At 57.6% G+C, this 13,904-nt stretch overlaps 1 protein-coding gene across 3 annotated transcripts in view; it reads right to left on the bottom strand.

Moving 5' to 3' along the window:
- ENG (endoglin) overlaps positions 1-13,309 on the bottom strand; it is a 34,770-nt gene extending 21,461 nt beyond the window's left edge. Inside the window, exons 1-5 of one of the 3 annotated variants that reach the window (XM_070518703.1) lie at positions 13,166-13,309; positions 9,396-9,472; positions 8,361-8,455; positions 7,877-8,019; positions 7,159-7,613 (exon numbers count right to left, since the gene is read on the bottom strand). In XM_070518703.1, coding sequence (XP_070374804.1) covers positions 7,159-7,552 — 394 coding nt within the window. In that variant the 5' untranslated portion in view covers positions 7,553-7,613; positions 7,877-8,019; positions 8,361-8,455; positions 9,396-9,472; positions 13,166-13,309. Of the gene's footprint in view, positions 1-7,158; positions 8,020-8,360; positions 8,456-9,395; positions 9,569-10,543; positions 10,711-13,165 lie in introns of those variants that run through there. The other 2 variants (XM_070518704.1, XM_044778703.2) reach the window with 2 other exon arrangements.
- Positions 13,310-13,904: the final 595 nt, after the last annotated feature.

Here is a 13,904-nt window from a genome sequence, read left to right as displayed (position 1 = left end):
TCTGAAATTCAAATTCAACTGGGCATCCTATACTTTTATTTGCTGCATCATCTGGTGACCATAACTGTGTGACAGGGCCCACACGTGCGGGCCCCAAGCTTCCAGGCTGGTTCACTCCAGAGGAAGGCGAGAGCTGAGATCAGGAGTCAGAACTTCTCCTCTTGTGTCTCAAGGAGGCCAAGAAGAATGGGTCAAGGAGAGTTGAGTCTCCTGGCCCCAAGGGACAGAGTGAGCCAAAAGGGCGGCCCAGGTTGGGAAGGCGGCTGCCAGAGGAGGCCGCTGAGCTCGCCACTGGGCTGCCCGGAAATGCAGGTCCTGAGGGAAGGGAATGGAATTTCACCCCGACCCAGCAGAGGAGGAAGAGGAAATGAGGCCCCTACACCTCGTCCTAAGGAATGTGCCGGGGCAGGGGCCTCCGGAGGAGGGAAGGAGCACAGAGAAGGGGAGACTGTTTGGAAGTTTGTGTCTCCATCTTGTCGCGCTCACTTCCTGTTTTCTTGGAGATCAAAGATGGGCGCGGAGGGACTGGCCGCACGTCCAGCCGACGCCAGCTCAGAGGAGGGGGCAGGGAGGCCTCTTCCGAATGGCAGGCTACTGGGCTGTCTTTTGCCCTTCGTGCCTCCGTCCCCACCTTTCCACCGCCTGCTTGGCCTGAGGACCCCCAGAGGTCAAAGCAGGACACAAGATGGCCGCCGTTGGCCATGCAACATCATCCATCAGCAACAGCTTGGGAAGGATAAGCTCAGGAAGAGGACATGTGGCCACCATGGGGGCCTCAGGCCTTGTAAGTCCTCACCCTGGCCTGGTCCTGTGGGCCAGGGACTCCAGAGTGCCTGGGGAATGTGGCATTTTGGTCGAAAGCAAGGTCCCTGGAGCCAGGCCAACCTGGGCTGGAATCTCAGGCCCAACACAAGCTGTGTGGCTTTAGTGAGCAATTTCACCCCTTGGAGCTTCAGTCTCCTCGTCTGGAACAGGACAAGGACAGGACCCACAACCCGTAGAGGCTGTGGAGAGGACTGCCCGAGACGGTACACAGTAGTTCTTTTTGTCACAGTTATTTGATTGACTTCAGTCACTGGAGAAGCATTGATTGTCAAAGGTGGGGGTGGTGTCTCTGGCCAGCGACTCCCTCACCCCAGGAGACTCAAGGGCTGGCACCATCTCCTGCTGTCCCACCCCTTTGTGACCCACCAACCCCTCGGAGCTCCCCACCCTCCCCCTTTCCCCAGCAGTGAACACAGGCTTCTTGGCTGTTACCTAGTCTGCGTGCCTCCTATGCAGATGGGGAGACTGAGGCCGGAGAGGCGGGAGGGGTCAGAGTCATACCACACGTGGCTGACCAGGCTGGACCTCGTCCTCACCTCGCCCCACATGACCCGGGTCTGGCCTGCAGATTAGCGCAGCGCCTTCCTCCTTCCCTCCGGACTTTCCCTGCCCCCTCCTCAGACTTCCAGGAACCCCAGTTCCTCCCGGATCGCTGGGGCCGCCCGGCCGCCTCCTCCATGCCGTCAGCGGGAGAGGCCACAGGCCTGGCCATTATGTAATGATCAGATAACAGGCCAGGCTGGGAGATCAGATAAGAGGTCCATTTATTTTGGGGCCTTTTCGAATCCTGGCCGCCCCCACCCCGCAGACGAGAATGGGGAGACAGGAGGGAGTGTGACGCCCGGCCGTCTCCCGGAGCCGAGCCGGAGGCGGGCCCAGACAGAGCTGAAAACAATCCCCTGGCACCAAGGGAAACCGGGGCCTCCCGGGACCCAGTCAGGGGAGGCGCCGCTGGGGGCCTGGGTGACTGGCCGGAGTGAGAGACCTGGGAGCCACCTCCCACCTCTGCCCCTGTCCTCCTCCTCCCCATCCCACAAGCACAGAGCCACCTCGGGGCTTCCCAAACGGCCACCCCCAGCATCTCGGGAGGCCACAGAGGGTAACGGTCCAGAAAAGCAGCTCTGGAGCCAGACTGGCTTCGGTCAAATCCTAACTCTGTCTCTTAAACAGCAGGTCGCCTTGAACAAAAAAAAGCCTAACTTCTCGGAGCCTCAGTTTCCCCACTTGCAAAACAGCTTCCATTCTGCTTCCTGGGAGCCAGGTACAGTTTCGAGGCTTTCCATGAGTTCACTCATTTGATCGTCACAGCAGCCCTGCCAGGGGGGTACTGTTATTGTAACTATTTGACACGCGGGGAAACTGAAATTAGGGAGGTGCAAGAATTTGCCCAAGGTTACCCAGCTATTAAGTGGCAGGGGCTGTATCTGAACCCAGACGACTCAGCTCCAGTACCCAGCACCCACTTCGCAGGTTGTGTCTCAGCTTGGTGAGGTGGCCTGTGCAACAAGCCTGGTACCAAGAAAGTGTCCTGGACACACGAGCTGAAATAATTTCGTGATTCCAGGGCAGACCCTTTTGACAAGCGTCTTTTCTGCTCTCTCTCTTCTTCAGCCACCCAGCCACCCCTTTCTCCTTTTGGGGTCCACTTATAGTCTCATAGATTTCTCTCCTTCCAGCCCAAACACTCCCCACCAGGCCCGGCCACTAGCGAGGCCTCCAAACTCCTTCCTCCAGTCTTGCCATGGCTCCCCAGTGCCTGCAGGGTCAAGTCCACACTCCACAACCTGGAACGGAATTAAAAAGTGCAGGGATACCATAGATGCCAAAGGTTCGGATCCTGATTCTGCCACCTTCCAGCTGCCTTTCCATGCCTCAGTGTTACTATCTGTAAAGTGGGGATGGTGATAATCCCAATACCCTCCTCATCGAGTTGGTGAGAACATTGGTAACACACACATGTTGGTACATGCACGGTGCCGAGCAGGCTCCTGATGTGTGAGGATTGCTCAGGAACTGGCACTGCTGTCACGATTATTTATGCCCGGTCAGTGGGGAGATGTGAGCTTTTCCTTCAAACTCCTTGCTCCTTGCCTCTACCATGCCCTTTCCCGGACCAATGGTCTTCCTTTATTTGGTCACTTGGTCAACTTCTACTCATCCTTCAAAACCCTGTTGTGAAAATCTCATCAGAACCCATCCGGTTGCGCTCTAGGTGAGAGGGTCACTGTAGGTGCAGGAAAGTGACCAAACGCCCGGGGTGAGAAGATCTGACAACAGGGAGCTCCTCATCATCTCCCCTAAGGCAGTACAGCACAGTGGTTAGGCCCAGCGCTCAATCCCCAGCTGCTCACTTCTGGGCTGCGTCACTCGGGCAAATTCCTTCACCTGCCTGTGCCCCAGCCTCCTCGGCTGTAGAACAGGGTGACAGGAGTGTCCGCTTCATCGGGCTTTGGGGAAGATTAAGGCTGATAGTACAATGACGGGTCTAGAGCAGTGTCTGGCGTAAAATAAACACTAAATCAATGTCAGCCGTTATATTTGTCTCTTCTCCCTCACCCCTCTCACAGGTACTGAAGTCAGCTCGGCCCTGGATGAGGGTCCTCTTCAGCCTCCAGGGCTGATGCCCCAAAGCCAGGGCTGGAGCCAGGCAGGAGGACCCAGGGGACCCAGGAGCCTGGGTTTCCCAGCCGCCCACACCCAGGCTGCCGAACCTGCAGGGAAATGAAGCTGGGCTCAGCAGCAGACAGCCTGGGCTTGAAATCTGGACCTGTCACTTGTCCCGAGCCTTGATTTCCTCATCTGTAAACTGGGTACGGAGACAAAGAGCTGCCTAATGCTCTGGGGACACAGAAGCGGTGGCTCCCTCCGTCTTGCCCAGATCCCCCCTCAGGCCCTCAAGTGAATAGACCAGGCCTGTCCTCAGAAGGCCCAGCACTGTCCCGTCTGTGACCACGAGAGAGGGTCTCTCTCTCTCTCTGGTCTTAGTGCCGCCATCCATCTGGCTGAGATGAGAGAGAATCCTAATGGTCGTGTCTCCCCGTCCCCAGGCACCCACCCTCTCCTGACTCACACAGCTCCTCCTGCAACCTCTTTTTCTTCCTGGCAAATGGGAAGCTGCCCCAAATGCAGCCTCTAAGGGATGGATATTTGTGGTCTCTGTCCTATGTAGTTAGTCCTCTCTAAAGAGTCCCAGACCCCCACACAGGTGGCTGGCGGCAGGGGGCTCCAAGTCACACCTCTGCCCCATGCTCCAGCAAACACTCACGGACGCATAGGAAACACTCTTTAATCCCAGCCGCCCAACAAGGGCCCCAGACCCCACCACCTCACTGCTGGGACTCTATCCAAGTGAAATATTCCAAAATACAGGAAAAGGTACACGTATCAAAAATGTGCACGGAGGTGGTATTTATAACTAGCCCCAAAGGGGAAACCACCTAAATATTCAACAATAGGGGATTCATTGTCAAACGATGGGATGACACATTTAAGGGAAAGAATATTCCAGAACCACAATGGGACAGTTATGGAGTCTACGTGACAACATAGAAACCTTCTGGGATGTAAGAAGGAGACACAAGACTCCCATGTGTTAATCCACCTGCATTAAAATTACCTTAAAAAGCTACGAAAATGAGTAAGCAATCCACCGGCATGCTAACAACATCTGTATTCGTAAAGGAGTTTGGGAGCTAATTTTTTCTGCTCTTATCTATTTTCTCTGAGGAGCACGCTGAAGTGAATATATGGTTAATATATTGCTGTTTAAAAGATCTCTAAATGTCTGTTCTTAAAAAAAAGATTCCAACATGCCAAAAAAGCGTGTCTTAGAAAGTAAAAATCCCCTAGAGAAACCCAGTGCTAGGAGAGAGCGACATCAGGATTCTCTCTGTGCACCTTGTGACTTATCACTCCTCATTCTTACAGAAGGGGGATCCATGCTGTTTGGGTACCTAACAGGGTGTCCCAGACATCTGTCCCCAGCAGGGTAGATATAGATGTAGCTTTTCCTTGTTAATGGCTGCATGGTATTCCCCTGAGTAATAATTCATTTAATGTGGCCCAGGCCGATGGCCATTCTGGCGGTTTCCGGTTGCTGGGTTTTTGTTACAGGTACCTACAGACCATACATCTTTACAAGTTGCACAAATAATGCCATAGGGCTGACAAGTTACGATTTTGAGAGATTCTGCCAAGCTGTGTTCCCGGAAGGCTGGACCCCTTTGGGGCCCTGTTTCGGACCCATTTCACCCCCTCCAGCCTGAATGAGGGTGCCTGGTCACTCCCACCCCTGCCCCGGTGTGGAGATCTGGGTTCCACACCCTGGCCCAGACCTCCATCTGCCCTCTACCGGCCTCAGTTTCCCCAACTGTATATGAGTTGGGCTGGATGGTGTGGAAAGGCCTTGAGCCCTGTGATGGCCAGGGTGCTGGGACCTGCTCACAGGAGCAGACTGATAAATTTTCAGAAGTTTTTCCAACTGGCTATTAAACACAGCTATTATTAAAAATAAAATTTTAAGCTTCATTTAATTTAGCTTAATTTAATTATATGTATTTTTAAAAGGTAATAAATATCAAAACTCATTACTTCCTAATTATTTTACTCCATTTTACTATCATCTATGCTCTTGAGGTTATCTACGCCTTTCAGATCTGTGTGGTGGAAATGCCAGATAAAGGTGGGCTGCCAGGCACAGCATCCTGGCTCTGGTGCTCCCTGCCATGCACAGCATCCCGGCTCCGAGTCTGGTGCTCCCTGCCACGCACAGCATCCCGGCTCCGAGTCTGGGCTCGGTAGCTTGAAGTCAGCCGGGTGGGAACATTCACACCACGGAAATTGGCAAACGCTCCCCCCTACCCCTGTTGTTGATTACCTGCCAGCACGCCCCTGCCTTTGATCCTATAAAACCAGGCCCTAGAGATCTGCATGGATCTTTCTCTGATGACCAAGAGGAAGAGAGAGTTATCAAGCTAGAAGTGTGGAGGAGGCAGGAGAAAGGCAGGGCAGCCTGGAGGTGCATGGTGGGGTTCAGGTAGGGCTTGTCTGAGCTGTGTGAACCTGGCAGGTCACAGCCTCCACTTCCTGTCCTGTAAAATGGGGTGATAATGGCAGCCATCTTGCAGAGTTATGGCCAGCTGTATGGAGAGGGGCTGCCACATCCCATGTAGTTAGGAGCAAGTGTTCTTGGAGTGACAGGCCTGGGGTCGAATCCCTGCGATGTCACTTAATGTCGGAGACCCAGTTCTTGTCCTTCAGTGAGGCTGTGGTAAGAGCTTTAGAGACCAAGGCTTAGGGACTTTAAAATGTGTGTGTCGGGGGTGGGGGGGGTGGCCACTGCTGCTGCTGTTCCGGTTCTCAGCGCCCCCCCCCGATCCTTTAGGGAGTTCCTAGATACGCCATGGGTGAGGGGTGTCCACAGGGCCATCCTGTGGCTTTAGGTGGATGAAAGGCAGGGTCCAGCGAGGCCCCAGCGAGTGGGATGAGGGTGACGGTCCCCAGTTCCTCTCGGCCCCTCATCTGGTCATTTCAGAAGGCAGCAGAGGACCCCAGGCTGAGGACCCCCCGACAGAACCCCGAGTCCAGGCCTGCACCCCCATCCCGTAGGCTTCCTGGGGAGCAGAGAAGGGAGCAGAGCCCGGGGAGAGCACTGTGTTCAAGAGGGATCTGGGAGCCAGCCGCTCCCGAGTCCCAGGAAGGTGAGGGTGGAGGAATTGAAAGCTAATCATAAAACAACAACAATAACATCACGGAAACAACTACCCTGCCTGGGGGCTCTCTCGACAGATGTCACCTCAATGCCTCACCACCGGCCTTCGCAACGCCCAAGGGGAGTTCTGTATCATCCCCGCTTCACTCAGAGGCCTGAAGGTTTTCCCCCAAGGTCACACCAATAAGAAGTAATGCCGTGAGATTTGAACCCAGAGCCCTGGCCGAGACCGTGGGCCCTCTTTCCCACACGTTCCTCAGATGGGAAACTCAAGGCCCAGAGAGGGCAGGAGACTCTGCCAGGGCTGCACAGCACTCTGGGACCTGGGTTTCCTGGGGAGAAACTGGACATAGCTGGGAGGTCAGAGGCCAGAGGCCAGAGGCCAGAGGCCAGGTTTAAGGTAAATAGCTCGTCCCTGTTTGCCTGAGACTTCTAGCGCTAAGTTCTCTGTCCTGACAAACCAGGAGGGTTGGTCACCCTGACATCCCCTTGGGCTGTCCTAAACCCCCAGGACAGTTCCACGGGGCATGAGCTCAGGACACAGGGAAGAGGCCAGGAACACTTGGGGCCTGGTCTGTGCTCTGAGGGCCAAGTCTCCCCACCCGGGGTCCCTGGACACCTACTTGTGGAGCTGAGGCTGCAGACGGCCAGCAGCAGGGCAACGACCTGGGGGAGCGCGCCTCGGTCCATGGTGTCCACGCGGGGCTCTGTGCGCTGGGCCTTATCCGGTGTCCAGGGGCAGGGCCGCGGGCGGGCGCGGGGGCTGGCGTGGGCTCGCGCGAGGACCCAAGGGGAGCAGGCGGCCGGCGCGACGGCGTCCCTGCTCCAGCCTTCTGAGGTGGCGGCCGAGGGGTCAGGAGAAGTGGGCACGGGGGCGCAGGGCCAGGCGGGGGGTGCGGGCCGAGAGATGAGCCGGGAGCGCGCGCTGGGCTCCTGGGGGCGGCAGCTGGGGCCTGGCCCGAGGATGCGGACGGAGGCTGGGGTATGACCGGCGGCAGCGGGGAGCTCCCGGCTCATCCAGCCAGGCCCAGAGAGGCAGGAAATGCGCTTCCTTAGAGAAGGGGCCGGGCCAGGCGGCCTGCCAGGCGGGGAGAGGAAGTGCCATGGGCTTTGTCACTGGGTGGGGGGCCCTGGGGCGGGGGGAGGCAGTGGGGTGGGAGGGCCCAGGCTCCAGGCTTGTCTCCCCATGCACCCCATCCTCCCATCCCACCCTCTCCAGGGCTGGCTGGTGGGATGCATCTGGCAGCCCCCATGGGGCAGATGACAACAATCACCCTAACAGCCCACCAAAGGACCTTGCAGGGAGCAGGCCCTGGCCAAGGCGGTTCATGTGGAACTCACAGCCCTGTGAACTCAGTGTTCCCATTTTGCAGATAGGAAACAGAGGCCTGGTGAGGTCAGATGAGTGGCCCAAGGAGGTGGTGGCATTGGGATTCTCGTCAGGCACCGAAGCCGGCTTACACAACACGACCCGAGCTGTCAGTCTGGGTTTTGCAGGAGGAGAAACTGAGGCCCAGGTTAAGGAAGCAACACTCCCAAATTGGCACAGGGTGGCAGCTGGGGCTGAGGCCTCAGGCCTAAGAGGACAGGGGACCTGCCCAGGGCCACACACTTTGTGCCTGCCCCTCCATGGGGACAAAATCCTTCAGGGACAAAAGGCAGCCCCAACGGAAAGGGGGACACACTCTAATGGCTTTTCTGAAGCCATTCAGATGGTCCTGGGTTCAAAACCCTGCTCTGCTTGCTCTGAGCCATGAGGCCCTCAGCCAATCCTCTCATCCTTCGTCACCCTGTTTGTAAAGTGGGCACATGGTGCCCTCCTCACCAGGCTGCTGTGAGATTTCCAGGGGTCAGGGCACCACAGCGCTGAGTCCTGGGCCTGGCACACAGGAAGTGCTCCCCCGTCAGTGCTCCCTGAGCCTGGAAGACAATCCCAGAACCTGTCCCTTGTTCATTCTGCCAGCTATGTGCCGGCCATGGTGCAAGCGTCAGGCCCAAGGGAGCTCAGAGGAGGAATCCCAAGCTGCCTGGAGGAGGTGGCATTTAGGCCTGGCCTGTGAAAAACTAGGCGAGTTGGGGGGAAAGGGTAAAAAAGGGGGTGAGGAGGGCTTGTCGGGCATGGGGACCAGCTTGCGCAAAGGCACAGAAGCAGGAAGTGGTTGGACCACTGTGGGACAAGCAGGGGTGTGGTAGGGACAGGAAGCCCAGAGAGGCAGATGCTGGCTGGGGGGCCTCGAATGCCAGCCTCGGGGAGTCACGGAGGGTTCTGGAGCAGAAGGTGCTGGCAGAGCTGGGCTTTGAGAAGACAGATCTTGGTGTGTGCTGGCAGGACCCACAGCGGGGTGGGGCCAGCAGTCTGCCTCTTGTACTTGTCCTGGTCACAGATGGAGAAAGCGAGGCCCAGGGAGGGAGGAGAAGGTGGGAGCCCTGGATGCCTCCGGAGGGGGCAGAGCAGGAGTGTGCTGTCTCTGCAGGAGCTAACAGGGGAGGGAAGGGCGGGTGTGGCTCCTGGGGTGGGGATTGGGGAAGGTTTGCTCGCCCAGCCCTGTGGCTGCCCAGCCACTTCCTGGCTGGGCATGGGCGCGGGGTCACGGGAGACCCATCCATGCCCGGCAAGCCGGGAAGGCTGTGATGGGGCGGAGGGGGCCACCCCAGGAGCGGCGGCTCCTCTGCCTTTTTCTGTAGGTGCAGAGATGGGGAGGTGGGCACCAGGAGGCAAAGGATGGCTTCAGTGGGGGACAGTGGGGCGGCTCTGAGGGCTCTCTAGGCCCCCAGACCAGTGTCTGTGCCCCAGGGACAGTTAATCCAGCCCCAGGGCCTGAGCTCTCCCAGTGCACCAGGCCCCACCCTAGGCGTTCACCTTATCAGCTCTGAATCCTTGCGGCCGCTCCTGGAGGCCGGGACCGTCACCACTTCCAGAGGAGGACCCTGGGCTTCCTGAAAGTTAAGTGACCCCCAGCTGGAAAGTGGTGCCTCCGGGACTGCCTGGCTCCAAGCGCACCTCCTTCCCTGCTGCCACCACCTGAGCTGACTATAGAGAGGACAGATGTCACGGGGGCTGTGAGTGTCACAGGGTGAGGCAGATTGTCGTCGGGAGTGGGTGTCGGGGCATCCGGGGCCATAACAGGGACCCCCGAAGAGGCTTTTCACAAACCTCCCTCCTTCCTACTTCCCTCCACGCTGCAGAACCCACCGCCACCCACCTTATAAACAAGGCCACTGGATTCTCTAGAAAGCAGGAAAGGCTGCACGTGGACACGAGGAAGAGCTTGTAGGAAACCTCCAGGGAGAAAAACCCTACAGACAGCCCCAGGAGGGCGGGGAGCCCTGACCCCAGAGACCATGTGGAGGGAGGGAGAGATTGGGACCCCCAGGGGTGGAGAGGAGGCCATCCTGTGGCTCTCATAGCTCCCAGGGGCTGCCCACCACCCCCAACCCATGTGGCGTCGAGCCGTGTGTCTCTCCACTCCATCAGAAACCCCTCGAGGGCAGGGACTCTGATGCCCCTGCACCAGCACATGGCCGGGACCCTTGGGCTCTTGAGATCTGTTTATTGAAAGCATGAAGTGCCCTGGAAGGTAAAGCAGGGGCTGGGGCCCTGAAACTGAGGCACACAGAAGTAGGTCTTGCTCCTGTTCCCCAGTGGAAGAAGCCAGTCCCTGGACTGGTTCACCTCCCCCCGGGAAGCTTGTTAGTCATGTGGTCTCACAGCCAGGGACAGACCTTGGGTTGGCTGTCTTCCGTTTGCCCCCCAAATGCACTCTCCATCCGGCTGAGGTATGAGGTATGTCTACCTCCTCCCACCGCCTCTCCCCTGCACAGATCAGAGAGGAAGCAGGAGGAGGATTCTCTCCTCTGGCTCCTTTCCCGAAGGGTCCCTGCAAATTGGTGGCCTCCTTCCGCTACAGACCACGGCCCTGTCCAGACCCTCTCCACACAGCCCTTCAGGCCCAGGCTGGTCATGGCCCCCGCACCGTCCCCCGTGCTTTCCCCGCACCCTGCCCGCACCTGTGTAAACAGACCCTTCATTAAACTTTCCTCACATTATCCTCTGGGAGCGTGCCATCTGTTTCCTGCCGGGGCTCTGACTGATAGAGATGTTTTCAGGTGCCGCCTATCCACACGCCAAAGAGACATGTGGCCGATGGCCAGGCCCCTGTGCTGGACCCCACAGTGCGCAGGTGCGCAAACTCTGCTCCTGGCGGGCCTCGAGGGCCAGGGCCACAGGAAGGGATGGAGCACGTCTACCCTGGCCGCTGGCCACCGGAGGAATTTTAGGCGGCCCCCAGGGACCCCCCAGGCGGCTGTCCGTCTCCAGCGCAGGCCTGGAGCCAGCTGTTGAGAAGAGCAGGGCCAGACCCCCAGGGACAAGGGAGAAAGTGGGTGCAGAGGAAAGAGGGTGCTGGACTGGGAGTCAGGGAACCCAGGTTCTGCCCCTGGTGGCCTCAAGCAAGACCTTTGGATATTCTGGGCCTATTTCTTCTGGGCAATGGGAGGGCAGCCTGATGATCTGGAGGCTCTGGAAGCCCAGGACAAGGATCAGAATCACTCTGCCATTCAGATGCTCGCCCAGCCCTGGGCCAAGTGCCACCTCCCAGCCACCTTAACAGGCAAAGACTGTCACATCCCCATTTTACAATAAAGGAAACTAAGGCTCAGCTGTGCACGACAACAGGGCCTGGGAGAAGCAGAGGCTAATTCAAATCTGCACCTGTCTTATCTCCCTTGGCTTCCAGAACATTCCGTCCTGGGTTTCCTCCCACCTCCCTGGTCGCCTTATCTGCCTCCTTCTGGTGCCTCCTCATCCTCCCGCACTTGGTCCCTGGGCCTGTTCCCTTCTCTGTTTACCCTCAGTCAATCCCAAGTCAGGTTTTCTCAAACCTTAGCGACCAGAACGTCATGCCCCAGCACAAACCCTGGGACTCAGGCTCAAAAAATTGAAACAAACATTTTGTGAACCCATATATACTCTTGTGATGTGCATCCATCCTCTTCCATTTTCTCTCAAAGACGGATCACAAGCCACTCTGTTGATTTCATTACCCACCAATGGGTCTTGGCCATAAAATAGAATGCCCTAGACCCTTGCTGCTCCAAGTGGGCTCCTCTCTCAGGCTGTACCCCAGACCTGCTGAATCAGAACCTGCATTTTATCAGATCCCAGGGCATTCTTGTGGACATTAAAATTTGAAAAGCGCTGTTCTGGGTGCCCTTATCCAGACAAACAGCTTTAAATACCATCCATATACTGATGGCTCCCAGCTTCATATCTCCAGCCAGAACCCTCCCCCAGGCTCCAGACCCCTGGATGTCTAACAAGCATCTCAGACCTCACGCGTCCAAATTCGGGCTCTATTCGTTCTCTGCCAACTGCTCCTGCCTCAGTCTCTCCATCTCAGACTGTGACAGTGCCCTCCTCTCGTTGCTCAAGGCTTCGGATCGACCGTGACTCTCTCTCACACCCCTCATCCGACCCACAAGCAAATCCCGGCAGCTGCTCCCCCAAATTCCCAGTGTTTGTGGGGTTCCCACCACTCCATAGCTACCACTCTGGTCCAAGCCGCCAGCACCTCCTGGAATACTGCAATCACCTCCTCACGGAGCTGCCTTGCTCCACCCATGCCCCCAGCCCGTTCTGCATCCGTAAAGGGAGGCTGTTAAGCTAAGTCAAGTTCCATCCCCCTCTGCTCAGTGCCCTTCACAGACAACTGCCTCACTCAGCATAAAAGCCAGGGCCCCTCAAAAATCCAGTGGGCGTCCCCCGTCCCCTCTCTAACCTCACCCTCTGCTCTTCTCCCCTTTGCTCACTCCGCTCCAGCGGCACCGGCCTCCTTGCTGTTCCTTGAATGTGCCAATCACATGCCCGCCTCAGGGCCTTTGCACTTGCTCTTCCCTCTCCCTGAAACTCTCCCCCCAGATAACCACAGGGCTTGCTCCTCATCCTTTAAGCGGCAGAGCAAATGTCATATGGTCAGTGAGGGCTTCCCTGACCATCACATTTAAAATAGCTCTCTCCCCACGCCAGCAGTTGGCCCAGGGGCTCCCAGCGCCGTCCGACACTCTATGTATTGTTTATTTTGTCTGTCTCTCTCTCTCTAGAACAGAAGTCTCATGGGGCCAAAGCTTTGCCTTGTTTGCTGCTGCATCTCCATCACTTAGACTAGTGCCTGGCCCGTGGTAGGCACTCACCCGATAAATGCTTACGGAATAAATGGATGGGCATAACCGCTGGGCTGCACAGCTCCAAGTTTCATAAGTTGTGATTCTGAGTCCCCAAGGGTGTGAGTCTTAGGGGCGTTCTGAGCCCAGGGACAGGGTCTCTGAAGAGGAGGAATGACTCCCCAAGGGTACAGCATGGTCACAAGGGTCAGTGGTGCCGGCAGACTGTTCTAGAAGAGTGAAGGCCCTCAAAGTCTCTCTCTCCCTCCCCGAGGAATGGTCCTGGTACCTGCCGCCTCCTGGGCGATGTTGGACCCCTTGATAAAGCCCCCTCCCCCAGGTCTGAAGAACCCATGAAGACCACCTCGGAGGCAGAAGGATTCCACTGGACCAGGATTCTAGAACCTCTGAGGGTAAGGGCTCTGAGTTCATAGAGAGGGAAACTGAGGCCCAAGAAGGGGAGACACTCACCCAGCACCTCATGAATACTGCTGGTCAGCACAGGCAGGAGACCCTGCACCAGAACCCCAGGATGGGGGCAGAAACAGGACTGGCAGGCTAGGCCCTGGGCCCCTGCCCCGCTGTGTGACCTGGGGCAAGCCACACACCCTCTCTGAGTCTGCTTCCCCAGCTAGGAAGCCCTGTGCTCCTCAGGCTGCGCATGTCCTGTAGAGCTCTGGCCCCCACCCTTCCAAAGCCCCCCCACCGTGGAGCCGCCAGGCCTTCCTGTTTACTCGAGGCCCCTCTCGCGGCTGGGAGGCGACAGCCTTGGCCTCCTCTGCTCCCTGCTTCCTTCCTCTCCCACTTCAGCGCCTCCGGCCAGGCCCTCAGGGCCCCCGAGGCCAAGACTTAGGGGCGCAGTCCAAGGGGTGCATCTGAGGCCACCCTTCCAGGGGGCCCACCCACAAGCTCTCCTCTCTGAAACCCTGAGGTCACAGAGGCTATACCCTCCTTCTGGCTGGTGAGAATGTTCTGGCACCTTGGGGCAAGCTGTTGCCTGGAGTGTCCCTGGAGATGTGAAGAGTGACAACACTGACTGTCTGGCATCCGACGCCACACCCAGCTCTCAGCCCACCGCGGGATGATGAGCACATCCTGACCCTAGAGATGTGCCCTCCCCCCCACCCCCTCCAGGCTCCCGCCTGCACAGCGCAGGTTCTCTCCGAGCTACCCAAAGTGTGGGCCGCGGACCAGCAGCTGGGGCCTCGCC

This window comes from Equus asinus, chromosome 10, assembly GCF_041296235.1.
Source record: "Equus asinus isolate D_3611 breed Donkey chromosome 10, EquAss-T2T_v2, whole genome shotgun sequence".
In the NCBI taxonomy this organism is placed as follows: Eukaryota; Metazoa; Chordata; class Mammalia; order Perissodactyla; family Equidae; genus Equus; species Equus asinus.
Note: the sequence above shows the minus strand (reverse complement) of the source record. Positions and strands in the feature narration are given on the sequence as shown.